This window comes from Impatiens glandulifera, chromosome 4 (genome assembly GCF_907164915.1).
Source record: "Impatiens glandulifera chromosome 4, dImpGla2.1, whole genome shotgun sequence".
Lineage (NCBI taxonomy): Eukaryota > Viridiplantae > Streptophyta > Magnoliopsida > Ericales > Balsaminaceae > Impatiens > Impatiens glandulifera.
In genome coordinates this window covers 40,930,052-40,948,058 of record NC_061865.1, presented here as the reverse complement: position 1 = coordinate 40,948,058, position 18,007 = coordinate 40,930,052, and the positions used below count along the sequence as shown (strand labels likewise).

The 18,007-nt window shown below is 32.9% G+C and overlaps 1 protein-coding gene across 1 annotated transcript; it reads left to right on the top strand.

Moving 5' to 3' along the window:
- Window positions 1-4,657: 4,657 nt before the first annotated feature.
- On the top strand, window positions 4,658-16,856 carry LOC124935868 (TPR repeat-containing thioredoxin TDX). Its single transcript, XM_047476300.1, has 11 exons — window positions 4,658-4,831; window positions 4,919-4,952; window positions 8,798-8,956; window positions 10,143-10,230; window positions 10,313-10,393; window positions 10,497-10,561; window positions 10,718-10,858; window positions 10,959-11,075; window positions 11,142-11,189; window positions 15,890-15,920; window positions 16,369-16,856. The coding sequence occupies exons 1-11, from the start codon at window positions 4,719-4,721 to the stop codon at window positions 16,701-16,703; spliced, it is 1,212 nt and encodes a 403-aa protein (XP_047332256.1). The 5' UTR covers window positions 4,658-4,718; the 3' UTR covers window positions 16,704-16,856.
- Window positions 16,857-18,007: the final 1,151 nt, after the last annotated feature.

Genomic DNA, 18,007 nt, shown 5'->3' with positions numbered 1-18,007 from the left:
CGGTATTCGCTTAAGGAACGAATTCCATAGCCCATCCTTAATGTCTCTGATCTTTGCGGCTAGACAGTCTCATTTGATCCTCACGTTTCTGAATTCCTCTTTATTGATTAGCGGTTGGTCCTCATACTAGGGATTATGTCAAAACAGTTTGTTTCTAACGTCTCCCCAGCTAATGTCAAATAGTCCTACAATGTTGTTTCTTAGTTTAAGGATTTTCTTTAACGACCATCCCATACTTTTGCTTATTTTAGTTGTCCAAACGTTTGATTCGTGTTTCATAAACCAAGTGTGGACCCACTTGATCCAGAGTGATTCTTGTTTGCTCTTGATGGCCCATAGATGCTTATATGTCAACGCTTTATTCAATTCAATACAGTTCTTGAGCCCTATGTCGCCTTCTTCCTTTGGTTTGCAAAGTGCGGTCCACTTAACCTTCTTTCTTTCTCCCCCCCACTGCTTTCTCAAATAAAGTTTCTCATTAGCGCGTCAAGTTCTTTCATTACCTTCTTCGGGAGCACGAGTTGCTACGACCAGTAATCGATGATTCTCATTACCACGTTTTTAACCAGTTCAATTCTTCTAGTGTATGTAAGTTTCTTTGTTGCCCAACCAGAAATTAAGTTATTCACTTTCTCGATTAGTGGTCTGTAGTGCGAGATTTGGATTTCTTTTGCCGTGAGTGGTATGCCTAAGTTTCTTACCGGAAAGCTTCCTTCTACGATGCCATGATATTGTAGATGTTTGCTTTAGTTTTTCTCTTTTACTCCTCCGTAGAATGTCAAACTCTTATTTTTATTGATAGTCAAACTTGTAACCTCAGAAAAAAATGTTAGTGCCGCTCTTACAGTTTTATTGAATCTACGTCAGCATGCGCGAGAATGAACAAATCGTCAGCAAAGCATAAATGGGTTATCTCCTCCTCCTCACAAAATGGGTGGAAGATGTATGGTCGATTCTTTCGGAACATCATAAAGACGCTCTTAAATATCCCCATGATGACGACAAAAAAGGTAAGATAATAGGGGATCTCCATGCCTCACGCTATTTTCACCCTTGAAGTAACCTCTATAGATCCCATTGACGCTAACTACAAAACGAGATGTAGAAACTCATTGCATGATCCATTATATAAAAATCATGGGAAAACCCGATCGACCATAAAGTCTCAAATGGCTTCCCATCTAACAGAATCAAAGGCTTTTTTTATATCAATTTTGAAAGCCACTCTCGGGGATATTTTTCTCTTCCCATAATCTTTGAGGAGGTTTTTGCATGAGCAGAATGTTATGTGAGATAGTTCAAACTGGAATGAATGCAAATTGATTTAAACTAACAATTTTACCAAAGAAAATTTTAAATCGTTTTGAAAGAATTTTTGAAATTATTTTATAAACGACATTGCAACATGAAATCGGTCTGAAATCTTGAACCTTTTCGGGAACTGAGATTTTGGGCATAAGAGTCAGGACTGTAGTGTTCCACTGTTTGAGCATTTTCATGTTCTTAAAAAATTCCAGAACCCCTTCCGTATATCGTGACCCACAATCGGTCAGTTTTCCTTAAAGAATTGAGCATTAAAATCACCTAAACACGGGCTTTTATTATGTTGATTCTGAATAGAGCCTCTTTTACTTCATCTCGTGTGACAACCCTGATTAGATTTTGAATGTCTTCAGCAGAAACCCTTTTATCGATAATGTTGTATAAGGTGTTCAGATGACTTAGTTGCGCTTTCTTTGTACCCATAAGCTCTTTATAGAAGTTGATGGAGAGATCTTGTACCCCTTTCTACCCCTGTACATATTCACCCTCATCATTCTTCAGCTTGTAAATATTATTCCTCAGATTCCTAGCCATACATTTCCGATAGAAGCATGCAATATTTTTGTCACCAAGAGAAATTCAATTCTGCCTTGATTTTTGTTTCACAAAATTCACTTCTAATAAGCTTAGATTTTTGAAATTTCCAAGGGAATCTTTTTCTTCCTCGTTAAGTTACTCATCATTTTCTCCCCGAAGTAACTTGCTTTGGAATTCTTTTAACTCAATTCTGGCTATTTGGACTCTTTTGGAGATGTTACTGAATTTCTTCTTGTCAAACTTTTTCAGTTGGATTTTTAGAAGTCTAAGATTTTCTAAGACCCTGAACATGTTTGATCCCTCCACATTTTTGGCCCACACTTTACCTAGTATATTTTTGAAATTATCACTCTCCATCTAGAAATTAAAGAACTTGAAGGGTCTTTTGAACCTTTCCTCCTACTCCCAGAAGAGTTTGATAGAGTTGTGATCCAAAATTCCAGGATTCAAAATGTGTAGATGGTTTCTTGAGAATTGAGAAATCCACTTCTCATTGACTAGACTTCTATCAATTATACTTTTCTAAATATGTCCATCTCCTCGAGTTGATGACCATGTAAAGAAGTTCCCTGAGTTGGTTGGTTCAATGCATTCTATGTATCTAATGCAATCGTTGAAGTCAATCACATATTGGGTAATATCAGGCTCCGGGCTTCGGTCAATTTCGCTTCTTGTAGCATTAAAATCACCAAGGACAACCCACAGTTTATCGCCATTAATCCAATTCCTAAGACATCTCTGGAGTAGTCTTCTCTCAGTACTGGAATTGTTTACATAGATGATAGCAAGTTAGAACTCAATTCCATTGATTTTTTCCTTGACCCCAACTAGTATTGTTTGATTATTGGAGAAAATTGACTTGAATTCGACAACCATTGTATCCCAAACAACCCAGATTCTTCCAGTTCTCGAGTTCGACTTGTGAATGAGTTCACATCTGCTATCAACGCACAACATGCAAACCATGTCAGCATTATTGCTTTTGACTTTCGTTTCCAGAATCCCCATGATTGTAACCTTCTAATTCTCAATAATCCTCTTAATTTCTTTGCATTTGAGAGGATCATTAAGACCTCTTTTATTCCATGTTATGATATTCATGAATGAATATAGGGGTTTGGTTCCTGCATTTCAAAACTGTTTTACACTACACGATTTGTCCTCATCAGTGAAGTCTTATGCATCACTATCCTCACTAAATGAATACAGATTGTGTTCTCTAAAATTTATACTCATCGGTGATTGGATCTGCAGCATCCAGATCAACTTCACCAGTGCCAGTAACCCCTTCTTTCTGTTCGTTAGTGTCCACATATTCTCTTTTGTTTGGCCTTTTTTGACTTTGGACTTCCTCAATGCTAGATTCTTGAGCAGTTCCTATTTTGATTCTACCAACTTCGGAGCTTAAGTTTTCTGCTTCAATACCTCTCTTGTTTAGGTTCAATTCTAGATTTTTAAATTCTCTGAAACCAAGTATTTATAGGTCACGTTCAATAGATTCAGCAAAAAAATTGACATTTTTGAGCCCTGGGTTTAAACTTTAATGTCATAAAAAAACTGAAATTTTTTAGATATTTTCCTTCCTAGTTATCGTCATCAGCAACATATACTAGCATTTAAATATTGTTGTTACAATATTGTAAATAACGTTAAAACTTATGCATGATTATGACCGGAAAAGTAATCGGTAAAAATAAAATATTATACAACCGATTTTTAAAAGCCAAATTTATAAGTAGAAACCGTTTTTAAAACGGGTACGGAGGATGAAACGCGAAAGCCATTTTCTGAGTATAGCCAAACTACACTATAAAAGAAACTCTAGCCAATACGTTTGTATACGTACACCATTTTTTTTAATTGATTTTTAAAAATCAATTGACAACTATGTTTCAAACTAAATAATCTTTTTATAAATTAATTATGTTTAATTAATTTAAACAAACGAATTTCTAAAAAATCAAATTGTAATTTGATTATTTCAAATCCCAGAATTATTTAAAATTGACCAAATTTAATTATTTTTAATTAATTTCAAAAATTGTTAGAAATTATTTAAAATAATATTTTATTTTAAAAAAAATTCCTAACATACACACCACACCGAGATTAAAATTCTTCAAACTTCGAGTTTTTTTTATAAAAACCGAACATAAAATGTTTCCAAGGTTACAAAAGATGATTATATTTTGTTTCTATTTTTATTATTTAATTAGATTATATATATATATATATATAAAAATAAGAGACTAAATGAATGACTAAATATCTCTAGTACAATTAATTATTATTTATTCTAATTTAAATTATTTTTATTATTATTTATTTTTAATAAATAAAAAAATAAATTATTTAGTCCAACAAGAAATAAATAATTAAAAAATATATATATATATATAACCAAAATATATATATTATTTAAAAAATATTAATATATTAATAATTAAAAAATTATTTATAATAATTTAACAATAAAAATTAAATGAAGATAAATTATTAAATATGTTTTTTAATAATAAAATATTAAAGAAAGAAAAATTATTAAATAAGCCTATCTTTATTTTTGCTATTAAATAATAGTTCTTCCTTCCAATTTTTTATTATATCACTAAATTTATTAATTTTAAATTTATTAATAAAATTAATAAAATATATTTTAATTTTATATAATAATAATTCAAAATCAAGTACAATAATTAATTTTAAAATAATCAAATTTAATTAAAAAAACTCAAATATGAATAATCCCTTCATATTGTTAGAGAAGTTAAATTGTTAAATGCAATTAAATTTCTAGTAAGTTCCGGACCCCAAGTAATCTGTGAGTTAGAGAGAGAGAGAAAGGGAGAGTAAAAAAGATGGACACAAGTAAATTAGTTGCAGAGCTGAAGCTATTCGTTGAGCAATGCAAGTCCAATCCTTCGATTCTGCAGAATCCATCTCTTGCGTTTTTCAAGACCTATCTTGAGAGGTAATTTATTACATCTACTCCATTTTGTATATAGTTTTTTTGTTGATCTTTCTATTCTTGTTGTTTTTCAATCTCCTGCGACAACAGTTTGGGGGCGCAAATTCCACCGGCTACAACTTCAGTATGTCCTCTTTCTCGTTGTTGTTGGCTTATGTGCTTTCAGATCCTTTTTTCTTATCCGATAATCAAGTATTCTTTTTACTTCTACCGCAACTTAGCAAATTTAGATTCGGATTGAAAGGATTGTTATTATTTGTCGGATTTATTTTCTGTTTAATAAGCATAAAGTTTTACTGCTGTGATGACAGAACAGTAGAGTATAACAATTGATGAATCTACTGTCTTACGCAGATTGATGTATTTGGTGAACATGATTTTGATTCATATTATGTGGATCAGATTGTGTCAACTTTCACTTGCAGTTTCTTTGATGAGTTCCTCTCAGGGTTTTAGGGAATTTGTTTGTGGTTACTTAATTTTTTTAGGGTTGTAAATGATGGTTTTTGTAGGGCTGAGTATTATCTTTCAAATACAAATATATAAGTAGTGTTTAGATAAGAACGACTCCGAAAGTATTATCTTTCAAATGATTAACCGCACTTCGAAAGAGTCGCAGAACCCGGAGTTCTAAAAAAGGAATTGTTAGTTATGCTTAATTAGGTATACCTTAAAGATATCCATGCCAAATTGGAATAGTTAAGTCTTTCTTTTTGTTTCTGAACAAATGGTTAATTCCATTTCTCTATTAAAGTCAATATTATAAATTTTTACTAAAAGAAGAATATTTTAAAGTGTTCTTCAAAGCATATATGCCTGTTGATTATTTTTTTTTTTAGTAAGAATGCCTTTTTAAAGTAGAAGAAGAGATGGAAAGGAAAACATGGTAATTTTTATTAAGCTGAAATCTTTTAAATACAATCAAATGATTAGAAAAAATAGAGAAATACATGGACAGTATCTTCTAAAATCTCTCCTAGAAACCACCCACTACACCACAAACTGAAATGCTAAAATCAAGGGGAAATAACAACAGTTTCAAGCAAACTTCAACACTCCTTGCTTGAGTTGCTGTAGATGCTAAGTTTCTCCCTTAGAAACTCGAACTTGCTCCTCGGTAAGGTCTTGGTGAAATGTCTGCTAACTGAAGTTCAGTTTTGCAGTACTACAGCTTAACAGACCCCTCTTTTCGTACTTCCTTAAAAAGAACAACTTGATGTTGAAATGTTTGGTCTTCCCATGAAAAATAGGATTGTTCGAGATAGAAATTTCAGCTTGGTTGTCAACAAACACATCTGTACAATCTTCTTGTCCTCCGCCATAAAGTTTGATTTACAGCAACAGTAGCAGCAATGAACTTTGCTTCTTTTGTGGATCGTGCAATTATCTTCTACTTTTTATAGCACCATGAGATAAAGTCTGCGGTCCAAATATAATTTCAGTACTCTCCATCGGTCCTAGTGTGCGCTTGGGCTAGATTTCTGTTTTTAGTTTTATATTTTGTTTTTTCTTATTTTTCTGTTTTTAACCAACTGAATTCTGTTAGTAGTTGTAACAATAAGTCCTGAATATTCTGGGCAAGACAAGAACTATATAAGCCTGATTTCTCTTCCCCAAGGACTCATGAATGGAATAATGAATATATGAAACTACATGTGAAAGTTCTTCACCCCCATTATCTTTTATGTTTTGATTATTTATTTTGGACTGTTTGGTATAGACCAGCAGTATTCTCTTCTCATCTTTGATTCTTCTTTCCCCTCATGCCAAATTCTTCATTACAAAACCTTCTGCTGCACTTTGATTATATATTTCCACCCGGTCCTAGAGATCAAGAACTCGATTTTTGAAATCAAGAACCCATAAACTCTATGTTACAATTCAAGTCGTAACACATTGCTTCTTGTTATTAACATGTCATTAACATATAAAGAGATTACAACAAAATTGATTTCATCACTTTTGACATAAAGCGTTGCTTCACTTAGGCTTTTTCTGAAGCCTAACTCCATCAAATACTTATCAATTCTATTACATACAAGAATTTTTTGAGCAAGTAAACTTCATCTTATTGCCCTTTCACAACAAACCCTTCAAGTTGCTCAACATAAATCTCCTCTTCAAAGACTCCATTCAGAAATGCAGATATAACATCTAGCTGATACACTTTCCATGCCTTTTGAGTAGCCAAAGCAAGTAACAATCTAATGGTATATAATCTAGCTACAGGAGAAAATGTCTCAGATAAATTAACACCAAAGATTTGAGCATACCCTTTAACAACAAGCCTGGCTTTGTGCTTGTTAATGGAGCCATTTGCATTCAGCTTGGTTCTAAACACCTACTTCACTCTATTGGCCTCTTTACAAGCCTCCAAGTAATCCAAAAGAAAAAATTCTTGGAATTAAGAAAATTCTTTCGATATGATTATTCTCGATCATAGTGATCTCCTCATTCATTGCAGCTCTCCATTTTGGATTCTTTTCAGATTCCCCAATAATTTGCAGGCTCAAAGACTGCAACATTGTAACTCTAATAGATATCGGAGAGAAATCTTGTGCCCCTCACCGATTCATCATCCACCAACTATTCTTCATTCTGCAGAGGATATGGAGTTGGTTATACTTTTGCCCAATTACACTTGTCATTTCCATGAAGTGCACATTGCCCCTCACTTATTCATCATCCACCAACTCTTCTTCATTCTGCTAAGGATATGGAGTTGGTTCTACTTCTGACCAATTCCATTTGTCATTTTCCATGAAATGCACATCTCAACTTATCAGAATCTTTCTGGTTTGAGGCTGAAAATTTTGATAAGCTTTTGAAACTGTGCTCTAACCCACAAAAATTTCAGCTTCATTCTTTTGACTACCTTATCTTTCTTGATCTGTGGTACATAAGAAAAACAAACACCCAAATACCTTAAGATTTTTCACAGAAGGCTTGGAACCATGCCATGCCTTAAAGGGTGTCCTTCCTTCCACAACCTTAATTGGTAATTGAAAAGCTAGTTTATGGACTTTTGCATCTTTTGATAATCCTTTGCCAACCTGAAAGAGTAAACAAAAAAGTAAATAGAGGTTTCTTCTGAACCGATGATCGATCTTGAAAAATCAAATGGTTAAGAGTCGTGCTTTGGAATTGTTCACGCTGACTCGATTCCAACAAGATGCGGCTGATTCCGGTTTGAGAAATTAAAGAAAGAGATTGTACTGTGGTTCAATTGAGCATAGTCTATCGCCAACCACCAAAGCTCCTCTGCTACTATGGTGGAATCAGCTAACGTGCGCCGTGTACGGTATCTACGATAAACCTTCTGAAGGTTGGAGTATGCGGTATCCACTGGAAACCTGCATTCATCTTCTACGATAGATGGATTCACGATAGACGGGGATTCAATTTTGAATCTCCGAGAAGTCCCAGATAACTCCGTTTGATATATAATTATAGAAATATGTATTTTGTTGGGACTCAGTCCCTGATCTCAACTTATAGATGCACAAATGTTGTTTTTTAATGTAAACAAACAATGTTGTTTCATTCTCCATAATTTCTTTAAGTTAGTCTCTCATTTTTCTCAATTTTGGATTTTAAGTATATCAATTTTGTTTTAGATCAACAATGGGCAAGAAGAACACGTAGCAGTATATATCATGTCGAATTGGGTCAATCTCACTCCAGATGAAATGAGAAACTGCAATTAGATATCAGGACTACCCGTAACAAGTCTTTTACTTGTTTTTAGGCAGTTTGGTAACTAAAAACCCTGCTAAATAACTGAATTTGTTTCTCCGAAGTTAATTTGAAGTACAGTGTTGTCACATTAAACTTGTGATGTTAATAAGCAAGTATAAAAAGGCTAATCCGTGTATAATAAATTATTGAGTTAGTTTTAAATGTTTGCATCTGTGTCCACTATTGACTGTAAATATTCTGCTCTGCTACCCTCATGTTGTCTAACTGCAGGGGAAAGGGGTTGACGGTTTTTCAGATTCTAAAGACTTTCTTCATGAAGAAAAACCAAACATTGCAAGTATGAACAAACTGGATGATGACATCATTGAGTCTGATGTTGAGCTGGATAATTCTGAAACTGTGGAGCCTGACTGTGACCCTCCACAGAAGGTAGGTGCATGATGACTTTAATATTTAAGACTAATAAAGTTGCGTTTCATATTTATTGTTTATATTTTTTTTCCTTAGCTTTTGTAACGTTTGAACGAATCTTGCGCTCTTTTTTATAAAAGTCGACATTTTTCAAAAACATATATCATAATAAATTAATTGATAAATTTTAGGTATTATGATTTACCCTAATTGAAAATTTTGCATATATTAGTTGGAATATTATTTTTTTTAAATCAGAGTTTCTTCTTGGGAAGAAGCTAACACGATCTCTGCACACCCAACTTAAAACGTTTTTAGTAGGAATCCTAAAACCTATAGTCTCGTCAAGCTCTTTCTACTAAGCTACCCTAATGGATTATTCTACCCTATTAGTTGAGATAACTCTTAATTTTCATTTTTATCAAATACATAATCTAATATTTATGTACTTTGTTTGAATTAAGTTCATTTCATAACTTTTATGCCAATGCTAAATATGATTCAGTGGATGGAGTTTCGATTATTCTGTTTAAGCATATGCCTTTTCCTATTAAAAAAGTCATTTTTTCATAAATTAACCACAACTTTAACGAGTAGCTTATCAGAATCGGTAAGGTCAATTTTCATAAACAAAGTAATGTAAAAAATACTCTTGTAAAATTAATACAGGAGCATAATCTACAAAAGAAACGAGCTTAAAAAAATGACAACTATAAGGTTAATAGTCTTAAGTACTTTTTCGACATGAATTCTTTATCAAATCATCTTAATATGAGTACTTATATATTTTCATTTGCTTTATTTAAACTTTTTTTTTTTCAAAAACTTAACTACTTCGAAACTTAAAGTTAGTATAGAACATTAATATTGATTTTCAATAATGCTATTATTTTGACGCTTTTTGAGATTCGTTTCGGAAAGCCGGTAGAGTCGGTCGATGAGTTAATTGTTCTTCTCGAGAACCTACGAGCTCGATAACTTATTGGGTAACGTAATTATATTTTATTCTTCTTATTTTATTTTTTTCAATTTTTTATTTTCTTATGTCATGTTTTGTCGTTGTGTTTAAATCTTATCATTTTTAATTTACATGGGCCATTTAAAAATATTAATATTGATTTTCAGTTTTATGCATCATAAAGCTAAGGTTGGTTGCTTGTTACTTCATTTTGTAAAATTTGACTTTTGTAGTTTTGTATTCCAGATGGGTGATCCATCTATTGAGGTTACAGAAGAAAATTATGATGCTGCAAACCTATCAAAAACCAAAGCAATGGAAGCAATTTCTGAAGGTATTCTCTTGTTTATGTGTTGTTAAATGGTTTTATTTGGCCTAACATCAAGTATATATATCTCAAAGCTAGATAATTTTAGGTAAGCTGAATGAAGCTATTGAACATCTAACTGAAGCTATCATGTTGAATCCACGTTCTTCCATACTTTATGCAACCAGAGGTAACCATTGTGTATTGAGACACGTTTTAGTTTTTTTTTTTTCACTTACGTTTTCATATGATGCATTATTGTCTTCTCATGGGAATCTTGTGTCCATCTTCAGCAAGTGTGTATGTTAAACTTTCCAAACCAAATGCGGCAATTTGTGATGCTGAGGCAGCTTTACAGGTTTGTCAGAAGCCTTCAATAGTTCTTGGATGGATTGTGGATTTTCTTATTTTCCTATTCTTAAATACTTAAGTGAGATATGTTGGGAGTTTTTTTTGTTGATTAAAGGAGAAACAAGAACCATTAACTATGTAAAACACAAATGATTTTTGTCAGATCAACCCCGATTCTGCAAAAGGTCACAAAATGCGAGGAATTGCACATTCTATGCTAGGCCAATGGGAAGAGGCAGCACGTGACTTACGTGTAGCATCAAAGATAGATTATGATGATGATATTGCCATTGCGCTCAAAAAGGCAACTTTGATATGTCTTTACTAGAAAATGATTTATGTTTCTGATTTTCTTTGGTTATTGTCTTTGAATGATCCAAAAGGCTGTTTATCTTCTTTTGCAGGTTGAACCTAACGCACGTAAAATTGAAGAGCACGGACGGAAGTATGAACGCTTACGAAAGGAGAGAGAGAGGAAAAAGGCTGAGCTGGAAAGGCAACAAAGGAGTGCTGAATCTCAAGTAATGTGAAGTAATTGTAAGCGTTGATATATTCTGTCCCTATTCTAATAAATGTTTATTCTGTAGGGAAAATACAAAAAAGAAGAGGTGAACAAACCTTTCGAGAGTAAACCAGTAAGTATCACATATACGAATCTTTATGTTGGCATCTACTTATTGGTTTTCCAATATGCCAAGTTAAATCCTATCTTTAATTTGTTAACGTCTCTGAAACTAGTGATTAGAGTCCCGCCTACATGTTTAATTTATCGAAAATTGAAAAAATACCAGTATGGTATAAAACTTATAGGTTAAATTATATCTTCATTTTCATTCTTTCTGCTTACAGAACCAACTGATCCTTAGTTTTCATTCTCCATTATTCGTGGTTTCAGCTCTACCATTGAACTCCCTTGGGATCAAAACTACATGGGAGCTATGTCAACCTTATATCCAAATCCAAATCCAAATAGCTAGGAAGCAAGCATACATTGGAATATGGTACTAGATTTATAGCATACATTGGAATCTGATACTAGGTATAAATAAGGGCATTTTAGGGCAATCCTATGGAAAGACATGGTGGGAATATTAAAGCATTTAGAATAGGATAATTATGTTTAGTTTAGTAGATAATAAATTTATTTAAATAGAATTATGACCTGATTAGAATTTGTAGATTAGATATGGAGTTAGTCAAGCTAGATTAGAATTGGTGTTTTATAGTATTATACTAACTATTAGTATATATAATATTATCTAATTATCAAGGAAGCAGTCTTTCGCATCCCCTTCTCTCTTGTTTTTTCATTTCTTTTCTACCATAATCAACAATTTCTATCAGAATATTGATAATCATTGTCATCAGTAAATGTTCCTTTTCTTATGCTCCTTTACTAATGTGAGATTTAAAGAAATCGTTAGAAAGTAATTTTGTATATTTCTGAATGAATAAAATTAAAATACATGTCACTATTTATATTCTTTAGGTCCCATATTTTAGGGAATAGTATCTCATCAATATAGTAATCAAATAAACAAATCTTCCTACTTCGGTGTACAATAATATTTGACATATTCTACACCCTTATGTTTGGGTCATACAAATTGTCCATGGACAACTCCTCATATGATTCGTCAAAGTTGAATATCTAGAGTACTTGTTTGGCCTTTGAGAACAATCATTTAGAGCCAGGGATGTCTCCATAGTCCGGTCGACAAATTTGTGAGAACGTACCTGTATGGACTGCGGTTAAAGGGTGGCGAGCGTGGTTGAGGGATTGAATGGTGGTCTTTTTTCCCTCTCTCTCTCATCTCTCTCTCTAGATTATCAAAAGGCACTTTCAAATATTAAGATCTCTTGTGATTTCTCTGTAGAATTTTGAGAGAGAAAAATAATATTTTATTGTTTGTTTATTGTTTGTGATTCTTACATAAAAATTCTAGTGCTTAAATAGTGAAAATTACATTTGCAGAAAAAGAAATGATTTAAACAATAAAATAATATAATTGATTTGACAGCAAATCTTCAATCAATTAGTAAATCAGTTAGTCTAATTGATTTGCTACTGATAACATTCCATTCTCGATCAATTGACAAATTAATTAGTTTAATTGATTATTTGCTACTAACTTTTCATATTTGAGAGATAATTCTACACTCCCCCTCAAGTTGGGTAATAGATGTTGAGATTTCCCAACTTGCCACATACTTCCTCAAATCGACTTGGAAAAGCTTTGATTAGAATGTTAGCCACCTAATAGGAAATGCCTTTGGCAGCTATGAGAGTGGAGAGGATGTTGTTGAGGAGATGGAAATGTTGATGACATTCTTTCAATTTAACTGATTCAAATTAATGATTCACTTAGTTAGAGGAGTGACTCTTGGTTTTTGGCTCAGCTCTTGAAGTGAAAAATAATAATTTTTGGACAGATGAAATGTTGAAAGAAATCTGTCGAGACATGAAGATGATGCTTGCCAAAAAAAAAGAGAAGATAAATTTGTCGAGACACGAAGACGACGATGATCGATACAGATTCGACTGAACTATGAAAAAAAACGCACTGGGATTTGTGATAAATAATTTTAGAGAAATATTAATTGTAGATACATTTGAGTTCTCCTCCAATGGCTATTTCCACCATTGGAGGAGGCAGCGAAAAATTGTGAACAGTTTCCTTCAAGGAAGAAAAATCTGCTCTGATACCAGGTAGAAATTTAAAGAAAAGAGAGAAATTTATTGCTAGTTTATTGTTTGTGATTCTTACATAAGAAGTATAGTGCTTAAATAGTGAAAATTACATTTGCAGAAAAGGAAATGATTTAAACAATAAAATAATATAATTGATTTGACAGCAAATTTTCAATCAATTATTAATCAATTAGTCTAATTGATTTGCTATTGATAACATTTCATTTTCGGTCAATTGACAAATCAATTAGTTTAATTGATTGATTTGTTACTGACTTTTCATATTTGAGAGATAATTCTACATTTTTGAACCACAAAATTTGAATGCATTTTGGACTTAGCGCTAAGTATGTTTGAGAAATGGGATCAAATGCCAAGGTCCAAAATATCTTCTAATATTTCTTAAATTCAGTTTCTTTCAAGTTAACCCGATAATGATCATCATTTTCAACATAGATTGTCTTCGTATTCTCTCGGTCATTGTACATTAGGGAGACTTGCAAAGAACTTGAATTATCGTAAATTTCTTTATCAAAATTGAGTTTGTCGTGTTTTGTATCATTAGTATGTGGAGTCTTCCACTTCTTCCTAACAAAAGTCGTTGAGAAGAGGCTCATCTTCCGCTTTAGAACCGTCGTCATCAAAAGGGTTTTCATCTTTTTTGGAGTCGAATGTGTACATAGGGAATTGATTATGTCATATCTTCTACAATGTTAGGTTGCTCGCCATCTTCCAATAACTCATCAGATTTCATTATCAATTTTGACGATTGTTTTCCATTTTTGCCTTGCTATTTCATTCTCGACATTCTGTTTCTGCCATTTACTTTCATCAGTGACCCTCCATGATTTTAACAAATCGGTTATTTGTCGACCTTGTAAGCGGTCGACTCCCAGGATTTTGTTTGCAACTTCTTTTGTTTATGTCGTGGATCATCCATTGTGCATAATCCAACTCACGTCGCAATAATCGTTTCAGCTCTCTCCACATCAATCATTTGTTGAGAGTTTTCATGACCACATGTTACTTAAACCATTGTAGTGTCTTTTGCCTCATGTGAGTTATCGCAAGATGCATCTTGTCTTCTTCGAGCGTACAGTTACTCCAAAAAAATCTTTCTACATCATATATTTAGTCTTCGACATCTTCTCAAAACAAAGTTAGGAATTTTTTTTTCAAATAGACCACACTCCTTAAGTTTCAGCGAGGCCTTACAAGTTACTTTGCTCACAATATCTAACCAAAAGAAATAGTAACATTGTCACACCATAATACAAGGTTAGATTTGGGCCATGCGAGTAGGTTTATGCAAAACCCGACAGAGTGTGCATTGGGAGGCTATCAAGTAGATTCTTAGGTACATCAAGAGAACAACCAAGGTGGGTGTGCTCTATGGTAAGAAGGAAAGTGACACTAATCAAATCCAAGGTCATATTGATTATGATATTTGCAGGACATCTTATGAAAATCAAACATCGGGCACATCTTCATGTTAGGTGGGAGTTTCATAAACTGGAAGTCCTTGCAACCGATTGTAGCTTTGTCCACCACATAAGCTTAGTATGTAGCCTTGACAAAGGCATTAAAGAAGCAAGATAGTTGAAAGGATGTCTTGGTGAGCTCTTGAAGAAGGACATGAAGGTGGAGGTATTTGGTGACAATCAAAGAGCATTACACTTGACAAGGAACCCATTGCACCATGAGAGGACCAAGTACTTTGATTTGCGATTACACTTCATTAAAGACTTGGTAGAGTAAGGAGAGGTTGAGATCAAGAAGGTGTCAACCAATTACAATCTTGCATACATGTTGACTAAGGTTGTCTCCCTTGTCAAGTTGCAACATTGCATGAGATTATTAGCACCGGGGGCTGCTGGGACATTGTTGATTGAGTGAAGTGGGTGTAGAAGCTAAAGGAAGTCTATGGAGAACTCTTATGAATCAAGGTCGAGATTGTTGAATATGATTTATAGTTACAAGTGAAATGAAAAATGTTTGTTGACAGTTGACACATGTAGACATGGGAACTAAAAGATGTGGTATCTTTGTAGTTGTCCTTTAAAGTCTTAGTTTTAATTTTGTAGAAGATGAGCATTATGGGTGATATGATCAAACACTCCGGATTCACCAAGGGTTCTTAGGCATTAATTATCATATGATGAAACACACCAGAAACGCTAAGGGTTTCTGGATTGCTCGAGAAAGGTAAGAGGAAGTGACCGGTGATAACAGAGAAGAAACGTTGGATTTCACCTGGAGAAAGATTTGAAGAGGTTGACAAACCTTTAAATATAGCAGACTTTGAGAACCAAACAGAAAAATTAGTCGATTTGGTTTCCCAACGTGAATCTGCACAGTGGCAACACTTTAGTTGAAAATATTTGCTCCTTTTGAAAGTGTAATAGCTCTGATTGCATGTGAGATTCAATGAAATTGTGTGTGAATTGATTTTTATAATTTCTGAAAGAATAAAACTGGAATACATAATTCTTTTATACATTTTACATCCCATATTTAAGGAAATTGTCAAATAAAATACATCATCCTAATTTGATATCAAATAATCTTTGACAGATTCTACTACCTGACTTTTCATTGTCTTCCATTCTTCTTCTAACTTTGGTTTGATATTGAATTGTGCAGGATCCAGCAACCTTGTCTGCATTTAGTGATGGTATGACTTACATGTTTGTACTCTTTCTACTGTTTAAAATATGAATTAGTGATACAGAAACATTTATGGATGCGATTATCGTAGTTGTTTCTGCCTGGTCCAAATTCAGAAATAGGTTCCATATATAATTTATATTATGCTACAGGACATGCTAACAAAGGAGAAACAAAATGAAAACGTTTAAAAATCTTCTACTGTCGAAGTTGTGGAGACGTAGATACTTAGGGCAATAATAATCTTCGTATTTTTTTGGTTTGTCTATTATCTTTTACAAAAAATATGGGTAGAGCAGATTTTTCTAAATTTTATCATGGGTATATAATACATAAAACTGTACATCTTTAAATCATTAAAAGTAAAAATAAACTTGTATAAAAGTATCCCAAAAATGATGAAAATTTTAAAACTTATCTGGATCCAGATTAAAATTTTATTTCTCAATTTACAGGGCAAGTAATCCCCATTCACTCTTTAAGTGAACTGGAGCCAAAGTTGAGTGCTGCTTCAAGGGCATCCCGATTGGCAGTCCTCTACTTCACAGCGACATGGTGCGGACCTTGTCGCTTCATTTCTCCCGTTTTTACAACCTTGGCTGGGAAAAACCCAAAAGTTGTTTTCTTAAAGATAGACATTGACGAAGCTAGAGATGCAGCATCAAAGTGGAACATCAGCAGTGTACCAGCCTTTTATTTTGTTAAAAACGGAAAGGAAATTGATAAAGTTGTGGGGGCAGATAAAGGTTCACTAGAGAAGAAGATTCTCCAGCATGCTGGATCGTCATAAATTTTTTATATATTGATCTTCTTGTTGATTGTTCTCGAAATATTCTGGTTGTGAGTTGTTTAACCAAACCGCTTATCTATTGGTGTTTAGTTATCGTTATGGGTGATTTAAAGATGATTGATTTCAAACATTTTAAGCGGTATTAGATATTAACTATTGCTTATTTGAATGTTGTATCATAATAAAATGCATTGGGTTGACAAAATTGTAACCTTCTTCAAAATTGATTTGCGGAAGGTAACCATGCCCTTTGTTTGTTGTTTTGATGGCATGTATAAGTTTCTATGAAATCGGTGGCATGTATAAGTTTCTATGAAATCGGTGGCGTGTATAAGCCTTGTTAGGAAGCATGTCAAGTGCTGGATGTTTTGAATTTGAATTTTTTGATTGTTTTAGTGAAAACTCATTATTCATTGCAAGCTATCTTGTGATTCTAGCTAAGAACTTTTGAAAAATGGTGTTTCTTTATTGTTGTCTAATATATTTTAAAAGTATATGTTAGCATTTATGAAGAAAAGTAAATACCTAATTAAAGGTTATGAGCTAGATTGTATCTATTATATTATAAGTCACCGTAGAAAAAAATAATTTTATCATCTAAAAAGTTAGAGAGAAAAACTATGTTCGGGAGTATTATGTTCCGAACATAGCAATGTTTATGTTCGAGACATATTTGTCCCAAACATGACTTTTTCTTTCTAACTCATGATAAATTTTTTTCTCACTGTTATAGTTTAGGTTTTATAGTTTTGATAGGTGTTTAGGTTTTATTTTATGTACTTTAATCATGTAAATAGGTAGGATAGAAATAACATGTAAATAAAGAAAAATGAATATAAAAAATAAAGAAAAAGTTTCCAATAACATTACAAAGTAAAAAAAAAATATAAAATCTGCCTCATTTTATATAATTTGTTTATTTTTTTTAATAATTAAATCTAAAGTTTTCTATTTATATTAAAGTTTAATTACATTATAACAATGTTTCTGAAAAGTTTCATGTTAATTGGGATCCATTTGGATCACCAAATAAGTCTTTAGGTAGGATTAGGTAAAAAAACGGAAAAACATCAAGTTGTTCTTCATAGTGACGCTTGTTCTTCAGCCTTCCAGCACTTCTTCAAGGGTCTCGGCGCTTTCCAGACGACAATTGCTCTGTTGCAGCTGCCGAATCAGATTTCTGACGCTTCCCAGACGACCCTTACTGCATTCTTCAGCTTTCTTTTTTATTTGTTTAATTTTATTTTTTTATTTCTTTATTTTAAATTTAAGTTTATTTTTGCTGACATTTTTTTATTAGTTAT

Bases quoted from the DNA above. Each gene is read 5' to 3' on its own strand.
- LOC124935868 (XM_047476300.1), top strand. From the start codon at position 4,719: ATGGACACAAGTAAATTAGTTGCAGAGCTGAAGCTATTCGTTGAGCAA. The intron at 10,562-10,717 runs GTTTGTCAGAAG...GATTTTTGTCAG, and splicing joins ATGCTGAGGCAGCTTTACAG to ATCAACCCCGATTCTGCAAA. The intron at 10,859-10,958 runs GCAACTTTGATA...CTTCTTTTGCAG, and splicing joins TTGCCATTGCGCTCAAAAAG to GTTGAACCTAACGCACGTAA.